At 55.8% G+C, this 14,491-nt stretch overlaps 1 protein-coding gene across 1 annotated transcript in view; it reads left to right on the plus strand.

Annotated features, from left to right (window-relative positions):
* The window catches only part of NOL4L (nucleolar protein 4 like), a 125,598-nt gene that overhangs the window by 47,445 nt on the left and 63,662 nt on the right, over positions 1 to 14,491 (plus strand). Inside the window, exons 2-3 of the mRNA XM_036827112.1 lie at positions 4,261 to 4,416; positions 10,395 to 10,506. Of these exons, the coding sequence (XP_036683007.1) occupies positions 4,261 to 4,416; positions 10,395 to 10,506 (268 nt within the window). The remainder of the gene's footprint in view (positions 1 to 4,260; positions 4,417 to 10,394; positions 10,507 to 14,491) is intronic.

Raw genomic sequence — 14,491 nt, forward strand, 5'->3', positions numbered from 1 at the left:
GGTGTTCCACCGTCAGGGTGTAGTACACATGGTGTCCAGGTGGCCACAGCTCACCAGAGGACAGTTCAAGGTGTGGCTCTGCAGACCTTGTGTGGTTTGAATTCTGGTTGCTACGGGCCCTCTCCTTTCCCATGTACATCTCTGCAGTTGAGATAGACCGATTACAGGACCCAGGTTTGAACAGCACAGGAGAGCACAATCCATTTTTAAAGAGGGAGCATCCCTGAAGAGTTTCTCTGGGTTAATTTTATGGTCACGTTGGGCCAGGTACAAAGCTGTTGGTTACCCGCGTCTGCCTGTGAATGGAGGTGGGAGGCTAGGACCGAGGCAGGCCAGGCACTGGGCGATGTGTTTTGCTGTTTAATCTGAGTTGGTTAGTTATACCTTGACTTTAGGAAAGCTTATTCCAAGTTTGTGTGACAGCCTTAGCATGTTACTTTGCATAAGATTCTGCATCTCTTCTGATGGTGGGTGTTACCTCAGGGGACCCCTTCTGTAACCTGAATGGATCAGAGGGACAGGAGATAAGAACAGATTCCTAAACACAAAATGTCCAAACGCAGTGGGTCTGAAGGGAAGAGATGAACATTTACAAGCCTCTATGTGGCAGATGCCTGTCTTAACGTTCTTACCTGAGCCTTGGAACATCCAACTAGGACTTTTTTAGGCTCATTTTACAGGTGAGAGGAAACTGAATTTTGTTTTTTTTTTTTAATTAATTAATTAATTTATTTTTGGCTGCATTGGGTCTTCGTTGCTGTGCACGGGCTTTCTCTAGTTGCAGTGAGCGGGGGCTACTCTTAGTTGCGGCACGCGGGCTTCTCACTGCGGTGGCTTCTCTCGTTGCGGAGCACGGGCTCTAGGTGTGCAGGCTTCAGTAGTTGTGGCATGTAGGCTTCAGTAGTTGTGGCTTGTGGGCTCTAGAGTGCAGGCTCAGTAGTTGTGGTGCATGGGCTTAGTTGCTCCGTGGCTTGTGGGATCTTCCTGGACCAGGGCTCGAACCCATGTCCCCTGCATTGGCAGGTGGATTCTTAACCACTGCGCCACCAGGGAAGCCCAGGAAGCTGAGTTTTAAGAGGTGAAGAAGTGACCTGCCCAAGATCACCAAGCTGGTTAGGGAGCACTTTCCATCTCACCTATCTAAAATATTATCTTTCATCAGATTGTCTTCTTTCTCTCTCTTCCTTCTCATCAAATTTTATCAACTTTTTCCAGAAGTATCTGTGTTCTGGCCTGAAACAATTTTATGAGCAGAGAGGTCTATTCACTTGTAAGCAGTGAAACCCATCATTATGCCTCTGGGACTCAGATTATTGAAATCTGGAACTACCCACCCCATTATACTTTTAAAAAATATACTTTAAAATTAAGTTTAGGGCTTCCCTGGTGGCGCAGTGGTTGAGAATCCGCCTGCCAATGCAGGGGACACGGGTTCAAGCCCTGGTTTGGGAGGATCCCACATGCCGCGGAGCGGCTGGGCCCGTGAGCCATAATTACTGAGCCTGCGCATCTGGAGCCTGTGCTCCGCAACAAGAGAGGCCGCGATAGTGAGAGGCCCGCGCACCGCGATGAGGAGGGGCCCCTGCTTGCCGCAACTGGAGAAAGCCCTCGCACAGAAACGAAGACCCAACACAGCCAAAAATAAATAAATAAAAATTAAAAAAATTAAGTTTAACAGGGCTTCCCTCGTGGCGCAGTGGTTGAGAGTCTGCCTGCTAATGCAGGGGGCACGGGTTCGGGCCCTGGTCTGGGAGGATCCCACATGCCGTAGAGCGGCTGGGCCCGTGAGCCACAATTGCTGGGCCTGCGCGTCTGGAGCCTGTGCTCCGCAACTGGAGAGGCCGCGATGGTGAGAGGCCCGCGCACCGCGATGAGGAGTGGCCCCCGCTTGCCACAACTAGAGAAAGCCCTCGCACAGAAACGAAGACCCAACACAGCCATAAATAAATAAATAAATAAATTTTTTTTAAAAAAATTAAGTTTAACAGACACACAGAAAAGTACACAAATTGTAAGTGTTCAGATCAATGGCTTTTTATAAACTGAACCCACCCCCGCTCAAGAAATAGAAACCCAGTTGTATTTTCATTCTTAAGTTTCTTTCGTTTGTTTTTGCCAATGTGAACCTCTGGTTAGAAGTGCATTGTAACTGACCTGTCATAATATTTGTCCCATGCAGCTCTGTCACGGCAGTATTTGAAGATCTCCAAAATGCTGGTAGTTACAAGTCAGCTAATGAATTAGTCACTGATGAGCCCAGGACTTCAGAGGGGGACTTCAGATACCCTCAAGACAGAGATAACAGTAACTTCTGAGAGGGTTTAAGAATAGCAGTCATGGAATTTTACACCTCATCTCATAAGTGAAGCTCAGGGAGGTTGAAGAGTTTGCCTACAATCTCACAGCAAGCAGTCAGGACCAGCAAGCTGCTCTTCCTACACAGGCGCGCGCGCGCACACACACACACACACACACACACACACACACACACACACACACACCCACCCACCCACCCACCCAGGTACCTGCTGAGAAGTCCCCATTGCAATGGATCCTGACTTGGAAGAAAGCCACTGGCAAGAGGGCCTGTGCAGGGCCAGTGAGGTCACCATCCAGGGTCATCACTCATGGACGCTGCCCACTAGCCCTAGGGTTTGGTCCCTACGCCCCAGATGCCCTTCCTTTCCCACCTGCTCTCAAGTGGGCCACTGGCAAAGAGATAGCCCTGCTATCCTATCATGGCACGTTGAGAAAGTTGCTGGATAAAAGCAAACCCTGCCTGTGCCCAGAATGTATTGTGAGTGAGTGTCCCATTCAGCGTGCCCTCGATTCTCCTCGGATGACAAAGACCAAAGTCCTGAGCCAGCTCTGACCCTTACCAGCCACCATCCCACCGGCAGGTCCTGACCCTAATGGTCTCCTAGGCTTGTCGCGATGTTCAGCCCCGTCCTGGCTGGGGGAAGCTTGGCAATTGGCAAAGCACTTCTTAATGACAATATTTATCCAGCAGTTTCTGTGGCCAGGCTTGGTGCTAAGTGCCACACACACATTTCATTTACTCCTCTCTGCAGCTCATGGGAAAGGTGCTTCTGTTATGCCCATCTTCTAGGTAAAGGGCCTGAGGCTCAGAAAAGCAAAATACCTGCTCAGGGTCACACAGCCACTTAAATGATGGGGCCCCATTGAAACTGGAGAAGTGTGTGTCTAAACTACCCTGCCCGGCTGCCGCTTATAACCACCCAGTCATTCGGCAGCTGTTTATTGAGCCTACTATGTGCCAGGCATTGTGCTCGGTGCTGGGGAGACAGCTGTGAGCCCCCAGAAGAACACCCCCTTTCCCCCTCCAAAGAGCCAGCATTCTTGAGTGGGATCCTTTGGTGAAGAATTCTCTTGGAGATTTGTGTTTTGAGCACTTTTAGAGAAGAGCCTGCCTGCTTTTTCCCACATCCCCCCCTCCTAGACACTACTTGCTCTTCCTCTTTGAAACCCCCAGAGCCCTCCAAGTCTCCACTTAGGGAGATGATGGCTGAAAGCCCAGTGTCCCTGAGATCCTGGCACACCTTTTTGGGGCCAGCTGACAGCACTCGTGCCAGCCCAATCAGAGGCTCGGGGCGTCCACGGCCACCCCACTCATGTGGCCTTGCCACCTCCACATGGCCTTGTGTCTGTTATTCTCTACATCTCCACACACAAAGAGCCCGGGTGCTGTTGCTGGCGCTCAGCTGCTGGAGTGGGGAGGTGGGCAGCGGTGAAAAGCTTTTCTGAAAGGCCAGGGCGAGGCAGGAGTCACCCAGGTGATCCGAGCCGTTCCCCTGGGACCCTAGCCCAGGACCACAGCGAAAGGTTACTGCTAATTGGGGAGCTCTTGATGGGGCCGCATCTATTTAGCACCGCCCCCCTCCCCAGAGACTTCCAGGATGGTCTTGGCACAGTGTGTGATTCGAAAGCTCCCTTCTGAGTCTGGCACAATCTGTCTGAAATTGTGAACATGGTGGCTCTTGGTTTTTTAATGTGTTGTTTTTCTCTGCCCATTGTTTCTGGCAGATTTAGTAGCAGCAGCCACCCTTGACTCTGGAAGCCCCCTCCCTGCGGCCCTCTCAGCAGGCTCCTGTCCCCCAGCCCCCCAGACCTACCATCGGAGGCCTTACGGGGTCAGCGAGCAGCGGTGTCCCTGCCCCTGACCCACTGCCCAGCCACGGGGCCCAGCTCTCACCCTGCCATCATCCCTGACACTAACACAGCTTGTCCACCCTGTCGCAGGGGGCAGATGGCCTGTCGGAGCCGGAGGGCATCTCTCTGAAGCGGGTCGCTGTGGTGGAAGATTTCTTTGACATCATCTACTCGATGCATGTGGAGAGCTCAGCGGAGCCAGGCAAAGCCCCCAAGCACGCTGGGCAGAAGAAAACCTACCGAGCGGTGAGATTTCTGTCTCTTTGCCTCTGCTGGCAGCCCCAGGCCTTGGCAGGAGGCCATGGGCTCCGCACATGTTGGGCAGGGGGGTGGGGCAGGGAGCTGAGGCGTGATGAAACAGCCTTTGGGGACCCAGGGGGGCACAGGGCAAGGGCATGGCAGCCAGAGATGGCTCACGGGGCGAGGGGGCGGGCTCTGTGGTCTGAGCACAAAGGAGAAGCAGGTTGAAGGGAGTGAGAGGGAGGGAAGGAGAGGGATGAGGGAAGGAGGAGAGCCCTCCTCTTCCTGGTTTCTGCTTCGCTCCATCCCCCCAGCCCCAGCCTGGGGCCGCAGTTGGGGGTGGGGTGGCTAGATAATAATAATCATCAGAGCAAATGCTTCCATGGCATTTACTGTGTGCCAGGCCTGTCCTGAATGCTCCCTATGTGTGAGTTCATTCAGTCCCCTACGACCCTGTGAAGTCAGTGCTGGAAGTTCCCCAGGGGAAGTCTGAGGACCTGGGCCCCACCCTCTAGGAAAGCACAGTTCAATTTGGGGTGGGGAGGCTGAGAGCAAAACCAAGATACGAGAAACAGAAATGTGTCCAAGACTAGCTTCGAGGGAACAAGAACCCAGGTACGCCTGGTCGTTCAGCAAAGGCCCCTCCAGACACCAACTTTCAATGATAAGCCAGGGGGACTTCATGGAGAAGGTGGCAGGTGAGCTAGCAGTCTAAACTTTGGGTAGGCAGAAGAGAGCAGAGGCGGCAACCTAGGGTGGGAAACATCACACATGGGGCAGTGGAGGGGATGGTGGCCAGAGCAAGAGGGGCCTGCCTGGGTTCTGGTCCTGCCCCCCCATTGACCCCCATTGCCATGGCTCATGCACAGCTCTGAACCACTTGTCTGGCACCCACCACTAAACCAGTAAAGCCAAGCACTTTATGTTCATTCAAGCCTCACAGCAGTCCTGTGACAGAGGTGCTGTGGCCCATTTGACAGTTGAGGAAACTGAGACCCAGAGAGTTAAGCTACCACTCTAAGGTCACACAGCACTGAAGTGGCAGTCAGCTCTGTGTTGACTTTCTCTCTGGCTTCCTAGAGACCTGCCCCTCTGTGATGGGGCTACCTCACCCAAAGCGGATGCGAACCCTCCAAGTTCTTTTATAAATAGCCTTGGAGTGCAGCGGAGGTGGCCTGTATAAGTCTGTAATTTCCCCATATGGCCTGATTTAAAAAAAAAAAAAATCCAATAATCTGGTTTGTCCTTGTCCTCAGAAGATGGCCTTTGCCCTAAATGAGTCTTAAGGATGGACCCACATGACAAGGACCTCAGAGAGATGAGGGGTCGGGCTGAGGGAAGCAGGAGATGATTGTACTATCTGCCCCGACCTGTCCTGTTTCTCAGCACTTGTGCGTTGGGCAACGGCTTGTGGGAAGGGAGTTCTGAGGGTATTTCCACCAGAGGGTCATAAATGAAGGGAGGGATACCCGAGCTGGGGCCTGTGTGGGCCCCTTGGTACTGATGCAACCCCGCACACTTTCTCAGCATTGAATTTGCCTTGCTGGGAGCCGGCACGTGCCAGGCTCTGCACTCAGCATGTCCCCTGCACCAGCTCTCTGAGCCATCACACGGATGAAGCAGGTGCTGCTGTTACCCCCATTTTACAGATGAGGAAAACGAGGCTCAGAGAGATGATTAAACCTGCCTTGAGGTCACCCAGCTGATGTTCAGAGCCGGGCAGCTGGCCCAGAGCCCACACCCTGACCACCACATATGCCACCTCTCTACAAACCTCCTATGGCCAGCTAGTGGGGTCCACTGACTTGCTTGTCGAAGTAGACAGTCTTGGACCAACCAGACCTCAGGATTTCCCCGGTCCCCTGGGTGCCCAGCCCTAAGTCTCACCCTCAGGCACTGCCTGGGTGTTTATGAAGGCTGGGGTCTTCGAGCTCTGTGCTGCGGAGAGGGCGGGGCTGGCTGCATGCGCCAGGCTCTGCGTCTCTGGGCCAAGCGGACGTCCAGCCCTTGGCTCTGCGCTTCCTGGCTTCTCGTCCATATGCCCGCCGCGTGCCCCACTTCCCGCTGCCCAGCCTGGAGCTGGCACATGACTGGCAGCGAGCCAGCTGGGCTGCGTGCAGAGCTGGAATTTCAGCAGCAGGGCCAAGGCTGAGGGAGCAGGCCAGGCCCTCCTGCAGTGGGTGTGAGGCCAGGGGGGCCGCCGTACCCCCTTCCTCCCCTGTGTGCCTCCTCTCCCTTCCCCCCTCTTCTCCATCTGTCACCCTTCTCATGCCACCCTTTTCCTTTTGGGGGGGATGGGGTGGTGCCTGCATGCTTTTGTCCTCCTCTTTTCACCTGCTCCCATTTTCCTCCACCTAAGCCTAGCTCTTCAGCCCCATCCATGCCTGTGGAAAGAGAACCCCCCCACCCACCCAAGGAAACTCCGTGCTGATGGTTGCAGAGAGGCACAGCATGGCGCTGTGGCCTTTGCATCAGGCCCTTAGGAGGGGTTTTTGGATCTGCCTGTGTGTGCTTTACCAAACGTGAATCCTGGAACTGCCTTGCTGTCTCTGGGGACACCCGGGACCTTCTGGATTCTTACAGGCCTGGGGTGCCTGAGGGAGCAGGACACTGGAAGGGAGATGGGCAGGCTTGTTCAGGGCATTAAAGGAGGCACATTCTTCAGTGGGAAAAGAACTTTCTAGGGATCAGAGAGGGCAGGTAATGAGCTTTCTGAAACTGGAGGTCTCTGAGCCAGGGGTAGATGGCCATTTACGACGGACAATACAGGGGAGTCCCATCTTGGGCAAGAAGCCCCTGCCTTACTTTGCCTCTGACGTAGCGCGACCTGAGGTCCAGAGGATCCCAGGGAGTCTTGCCAAGGCAGGGGTATGGGTTCTACAAAGTTCCCTGAAGCCACATAGAGGACTGGTCCTTTTTCAAGGGGCGTTTCTGGTGTCTGCACCCATCTGAATTAGGGTGATCCCCTTTGCTTCCTTCCTCCCTTTTTCCCAGGGTGCTAGTAGGCTAGATCGGGTTCTGGAGTCCTGATCTGGCTGCCCAGACCACTTTGGAGTTGGGGCCAGATGTGGTCAGCAGCTGCTCCAGGCCCACCACGTGCTAATCCACCCGCAGGGCAGAAGGAGGATCTTGTAAAGTGGTGCAAATCCCCCCAATTGGCCTCATCTGTCTTTGTTGACCTCTGAGTTGGGGACTGAAAATGGGGCCTTGCAAGTCAGCAACTCTGCAAATAGCTTCTGCTCTCCCTGCCAACGAAATCTCACTCAGTTTTTACTACTAAGAAAAACGTATAAGGCAGATTCATGTATGGGTCTCAATGTCCAGGCAAGAGGCCTGAGAGCAAGGCAACAGACAGTCCAGGGCCTCCAAGGGCAGCTGGGTGGGGACAGGGGTCCTGGAGCTTTCCTTCTTAAATGCAACAGCTCTGTCTTTATCTGTGTCATGTTTTGGGCTTCAGGATAAGAGTCTATTTCCAGAACAGTGTCTGTAGCTCTAAAACTATCTGAAAACCACCATCCTACTGACTAGGGCATCATCTGGGATGATCCTCCTTGTTTCAACTCATCCTGTGGTCCTGTGGCCTTGGACATCTGTGCAGTCAAACAGAAATGGAGGTCCCATTTCTCATGTGGACAAGGCAGGAGCGGGAACCAAAAGATGCCCACAGGAGGTTGAAGGCCCCAGTGGGGGAAGACATCATCCTCCATTCCGGTCCCTGCAGCAGCGTAAAGCTGGACTCCGCACTTTACTGGCTCCCCAGGGAGCTCTTAGCGAGGCTGCAGACATTCCAGCCACGCAGGGCAGGGCTTCCCTCCCGGGCCCTGGGAGAGGTCCAAGGACTTCTCACCCACCCGCCTTTGGTCCAGCCCACCTGCCCACCCATGGGACCCAGGGCCAGAAGGCGTGTGCCCAGTGCGCCACCTCCCTGTGGCACTCCGGCCAGCCTTTGTATACTGCTGGGTACCTGCCAAGGCCGGGAGAGCTGGGGCTGCCACTCCGGCCCCTGGGCAGGACGCTCTCTCGTAACTGTCCCTGTACCCGCAGTGGGCCAGGTGGCAAGCAGGGCCTCTGCCTATGCCACAGGCAGCCCTCAGCAGAGCAGCCCACCCAGGAAGGCTCTCCCTGAGCCCTGCAGAAACTCTGTCTCTGCCCAGCGGCCGGTGAGCTCCGGGTAGTAAAGTAGGGCTTCTTTCCCCATGGTGTCAACCTTCCTCTCCCAGCAGACTGCAACCCTCCTCCTCCACGTCCTCACCTCAGCTCTTCTGAGGCCTGACCAGAGATGCCACACCTCGGGCACCTAGGAGGTCATCTGTTGGCCCAACTGAGCCTTGGCCCTCTGCTTGGCACAGCAGGCATCCTCCCCTCTTGCCCGTTTACTCCTGCAGCTGTCAGCCCCTCAGCAGGACCCATCCCTCCCAACCCCGCAGGCCCAAGAAGGACCTGCCACCCCTAAGACTGCCAGGCAGCCCCTGGCTGGGGATGAAGGTGTCCGCGTGTGTGGCAGGAGAGCCCCCGTGCCTCGGCCCTCACGCCCTCCCATCCACCGGCTCCAGTCAGAGAGCAGGGGTTTGCCCTTGTCCCTGACCTCCAGAGGAAGGCAATCAGACAGGGAATTTGGAAGGGAGATAACTCATCAAGGAGCCTGCCTGCTCCGCAGAGCACCAAATCAGCTGAGAAATAACAATTGTGTCACCAAAATTAACTCTGCGTTTGTAGCCGGCCACCAGGCAGGAGTGGCCCCTGGAGCTCCGCAGGCAGCACAGCCGAAGCCGGTCCTCTGAGGGCCTGGCCGCAGGCGGGGGTGGGGGGGGGCCTGGCAACCCCCCAACCCCATCCACTCTGCCTCACCCTGCCCTGCTTCCTAGCCACCACAGAGATGGGGCTGGGCACGTGTCCACCCCGCAGGAGCAGACCAGGTGCGTCTTGGAGAGCAGCCCCTCCTGCTGTGGGCTGACCAGCACCCTTGGCCAACTTTCCCGGCTGGGCTGCGGCGAGAACGGCGGAATGCTAGGGTGGTGCTGCCCCTTAGTGGAGAGGAGCGGGAGGGCCTGGGCTCTGGGAAACGTGAAAGCCAGCAACTGGGCAGCCAGCAGCCTCAGCCAGGAAACCCGGGTCCAAGAGGTCCCTCTGGCCCCCTCAGGCAGCCAAACCAGGACCAGTGGGTTTCCCAAAACCCAAAGCAAGAGGAGAAGACTGAGCTTCTGGGCCCACACCCCGCTCTTCCCCACTCCCCCACCCTGTCTCTTTCTTGTGTCGCCTCCCATCTCTTTCACCTTCCCTCCCACACTGCTTACTCTTTCTCCCTAGTTAGGGGAGGCCCCCTGGAGACAGCTATGGGGCGTGACCTGGAGCTTGGGTTCTAGTCTGGCATTGCTGTAAGGAGCTGTGTGACCTTGCGCGAATTGGTTCACCTCTCTGGGCCTCATAAACTCACCTGGAACATGGGGGTCCCTAAGAGTCTGTCCAATTTGAAAAATCGGACCCCTTGGCATTAGCCTTTCACAGCTCTCTTGATCTGTGAGTAGATCAAGGAATAGCCTGTAGAGCTTTGGGTTCCGTTTATAGGCCCGGAGCCGGTAGATTTATAAGCGAGGCTCAGTTTCTTCATCTCTAATTGTGGAAGTTGTCTCATCCTACCCTAGACCAATGTTTATCAAGTCATTTTTCAGTAGTAGCAATGATATGTTGAGAGGAATATTCCCAACTTATGAGAACATAGGTTAAAGACTAGATGATGTTTCAATGTTTTGGTTTTTCAGTTTTTAAGCTTCTTTAATTTAAAATTTTAAAACTGCTGGTATTCTGCAAAAGTACTGACTCATTTCCATGGCTGAGACTCTAAGACATCTGCTCCTTGCTCCTCAAATCCCTGCCTTTCCTGGCAAGGGCAAAGTGCCTGCCACCAAAGCACAGGCCTTGGTGAACCGGTGACCAAGCCGCCTCCCCATGGATCCATGTAACAGCAAACCTCCTCTCTCCCCCAGATCGCCGAGACCTATGCCTTCCTTCCGCGAGAGGCTGTGACCCGGTTCCTGATGAGCTGCACAGAGTGTCAGAAGAGGATGCACTTTAATTCCAACGGCCTGGAGCCCAAAGGTAGGGGAGGAGGTGGGCGTGCTGGAGGCTCAGGGGAGGCTCTGCAGAGAGGGGCTCTCCCCCAGAAGGGCCTGCCCTTTGCTGGCACAGACACAAGAGTGCATGGCCAGCATTTGTCACAATTCCCAGAGGCCAGTGTGGGTCCATGGAGCTGCCCAGAGAGCCTCATTTTAGGTTTTTTTTTAACTTTTTTTAAATGTCAAGTTTCACTTAAAAACCAATAGCGCATTCCTACTGCCCTTCAAGACTCTCCTCTCCCACCGAGGTTCCAGATGGAAATGGCCACCTCGCCCCATTCCCTAAGCTCTGCAATACTCGCCACGCAGATTTCACCCCAGGCGGTGTGCACATGGATCTGGTCTCACTGACCCGACTGTACACTCTCTGAGGACAGGAGCACACCCACCACTGCGTGCACCCTCCTACCCTATAGCCACCCACCTGCCATTAGCAGGCCTCCCTAAGTATTTGTCCCCTGCCCCCCACCCCCAGTGCACACCCAGGAGATCTGTGGGGATTGGTTAGAATTGAAAATGCCCAGAGTACTTGTGATCAGCCGAAGGTGGTCCCTTAGACCGACATCTATGCTCCCCAGCTCTACCCTGCCCAGTGAGATGCAACAAGGACCCCCGCTTCAGTCCCCCACAGCCTCTACCTGAACGTCCCAGAGGCCTCCAGTAAGTCTGGGCCATCTGTTCGCAGGTGGCTTTGGCATAGCGAGACAGGCCGTTATGTTTGGCTGGTGTGACTATAACTCAGTGCTGAGAAATGATGCCCCGGTGGGTGACTTATCAGGGCTTCTAGGCATCAGGCCCGCAAAGGTTGCTGAGGTCGGTGGGCATTTGCCTGAGGATGGGAACAGACTCGGAATGAAGGGTGAGCCATTTACTCAGGTGGTGCCCAAGTGGCGTCCACCAAATACGTGGAAAAACCGACAACGAGGCCCGAGGACAGCAAAGGAATTGGAGCATAGGTGTCGAGTGAGGTTTTCCTCCTAGTTGGTAGTCCCTGATACGACTTCTGACAGCAGCCACCTCACCAAACCCAGAGGCTTCCCTGTCCTTGGGGGCCATTAGGCCATGGCCACTTCACTGAGCTCATTGGATGGCCACTAAAGTATGAGGGACAGGAATTAATCTAGTTAATCCCTCATAAGTGCTGGGTTCCTGGTTTAAGAGCAGGGGCTCCAGGGCCGCACTGGGTGGGTTCGGATCCCAGCTCTGCCGCTCAACAGCCGTGTGTTCTGAGCAAGTGGCTTCACCTCTCTGAGCCTCAGTTTCCTCATCGGTGAAATGGAGTTAATAATGGCACCTACCTGGCGGCAGGGGGGGCAGGGTTCTGATAAAATCTTTTTTTTTTTTTTAAATTAATTAATTAATTTATTTATGGCTGTGTTGGGTCTTCGTTTCTGTGCGAGGGCTTTCTCTAGTTGCAGCAAGCGGGGGCCACTCTTCATCGCGGTACACGGGCCTCTCACTGTCGCGGCCTCTCTTGTTGCGGAGCACAGGCTCCAGATGCGCAGGCTCAGTAATCGTGGCTCACGGGCCTAGTTGCTCCGTGGCATGTGGGATTTTCCCAGACCAGGGCTCGAACCCATGTCCCCTGCATCGGCAGGCAGATTCTCAACCACTGTGCCACCAGGGAAGCCCTCTGATGAAATCTGAGAGTTAATCCCTGTACCTGGCACAGGGCTACCATGCAGGAGGAGTGAGCCATGGCTGTGGCAGTTATTGTGATAACGTGTGGGGCCTGAGTGAGGCCCCTGCCCCACGTGGCCTGGCCCCCGCTGAGCAGCTGCAACCCCTGCACCAAGACAGCACTTGGTACCTGCCAATGGGCCAGGAGGCTTTCCCTGCTGCATTCCCCACCCTGCCCGGGTCTGGGTCCCAGGGACGCGGGCCCTGGTGGTGGCTGCTTGGTCCCTGCCCGCCCATCCACCTGTCCCCGCCAGCGCTGGCCTAATCGTTTCCATAGCAACTGGCAGAGTCAGACACAGAACCTGGGGGAACAGAGGCAGGGCAAGAGGGGCTGTGTTTGTGGGCTGCTCTGGGGCGTCTGCAGGCTCTGTCTATTCTCCCTTCTCCATGCTGGTGTGGAGGACCATCCTCACCTCCCCGACTCCCCAGTAGAGGCAGCGAGGTCTCCAGGGCTACAGCTCTGCTCCTCCTCATCTGAGGAGGATGCCGAGCACAGCAGCAGCTTGCTTCTTCTCCTGCTGCCACCACCGTGCCCCCACCCCCAGGGTGAGGGGGGGGACCAAGGGAGGTGGAGAGGCAGAGAGCACACGCGACAGCTTCATGGATTCTGTGCTGGAGCCTCTCTGTCCAGGGGCTCGCTCCAGCAAGACAGAGGGCAGGCAGAGTAAGGCTGCACCGTGCCCATCCCTGCCTGTCCTCGGGCAGAATGCCACTTCCCTGTCCCCAGGAGTGGAGCTTCCTGCGCAGGGAGAGGAGGAGATGCTGAGGGAGCAGGAGACTGTGCGGCCTCAGTGTCTCAGAACGTGGGTTTGGGGTCTGGCAGGCCTGGGTGTGCTGCCCTGCTCCCTGCTGTGTGTCCCTCAGCAGGTTCAGGGACCTCTCTGAACATCAACTGCTCATAACAGCTCCTATGATCCTGTGAGGGCTCTGTCCCTGTTTACAGCTAAGGAAAGGAGGCACAGAGAGGTGGTAGGGTGACATCACTTGTCCAAGGTCCCCAGAAGGCAGGAGAACTTATCTTCCCATCAACAAATGGGAGTAACGCTTCCCTCTCTTTTTTTTTTTTTTTTTGGTCCACGCCACACAGCTTGTGGGATCTTAGTTCCCCGACCAGGGATTGAACCCAGACCCATGGCAGCGAAAGCCCAAGTCCTAAACACTGGACCAGCAGGGAATTCCCCCGTCTCAGGGTTTTCATGAGGATGCAAGTGAATTAAACGAGCCCATTCTGCCAGGCGCCTGGTGCAGTGGGTGCCTAGGGAGCATCAGCCTGTCCCCCACCCTACCCCCATGTTGTTGTACCACCCAGGCACAAGACTGCCAATGTCCAGGTGTCCCACGGGGAGATGCACGGTCAGTCACCCACCCAGGTGAGCACCCTGGGTCCACAACCTGGCCGCTGGGCAAAAGGGAAGGGTTTGGTTTCTGGAGGCTGCCAGTGGAGAGCCTTAGAGGCTGAAAGCCTCCCCTGTCTGCTTGATGGCCAGAGGCACTAGTGCCTGGACCACCCTCACCAGCTGGCAGGTTCTCCCGTCTCCTGCCCCAGCTGAGGGCCTGGAGATCCTGTCCCCGCCTGCCATGCTGGCCTCTCTGGATGTGGTCAGCTGCTCCGACCGCTCTTTCACAGGCACCCCTGCTCCGCCAGCCTTCCCTCCTCCCTCGCCCGCCCTCCGGGAAATCAGAGCCTGCCCCAAGGCCCAGAGGCAGGCCCCAGGTTCCTGTCCCAGGAAGGTGGGGCCGGAGGGGGACAGGGAACAGGATGGAGACTGCTCGAGGGGCTGCTGGGAGGACGCCTCGCTTCCTGGCCTCATGTTATAAAGAAAGAAAGGAAGCAAAGCAGCCTCCCCTGCTCAGTGGTTTGTCCCGGCACGGGGGCGGGGTGGGGGGGTGGGGAGGTGGGGGGCTGGACAGTCCTGTGCCCTCCTCCAGCGCCAGAAGCACGAACAAAGGAGGCTGCCGAGGGTCAGGAAGTCTGAGGATGGGAGATTCCAGGGCCTGCCGCCTCCACTCTCCTCTTCCACCAGCCCCTGAGTCTGGTCTGGAGGAGGCAGAGATGAGAACTGGGTGTGCCCTGGGCCCAGCTCTGGCTGCAGGGGTGAGGGGCCTCTGGGGCACGTTTCACGTTTCTTTGATGTGATGAAATACTGTTTGCATGGCTGCAGACTAGGAGTTAGCAGTGGGCAATGCCAGTCACCTACCGAAGGGTCCCTTCCTCAGTGAGAGCCATCCACTCAGGTGGCAGCGCCTTTGCAGCTGAGCCCAGATTCCTCTGTGGTTTCCAACCCCCT

The sequence above is a fragment of the Balaenoptera musculus genome, chromosome 15, assembly GCF_009873245.2.
Source record: "Balaenoptera musculus isolate JJ_BM4_2016_0621 chromosome 15, mBalMus1.pri.v3, whole genome shotgun sequence".
In the NCBI taxonomy this organism is placed as follows: domain Eukaryota; kingdom Metazoa; phylum Chordata; class Mammalia; order Artiodactyla; family Balaenopteridae; genus Balaenoptera; species Balaenoptera musculus.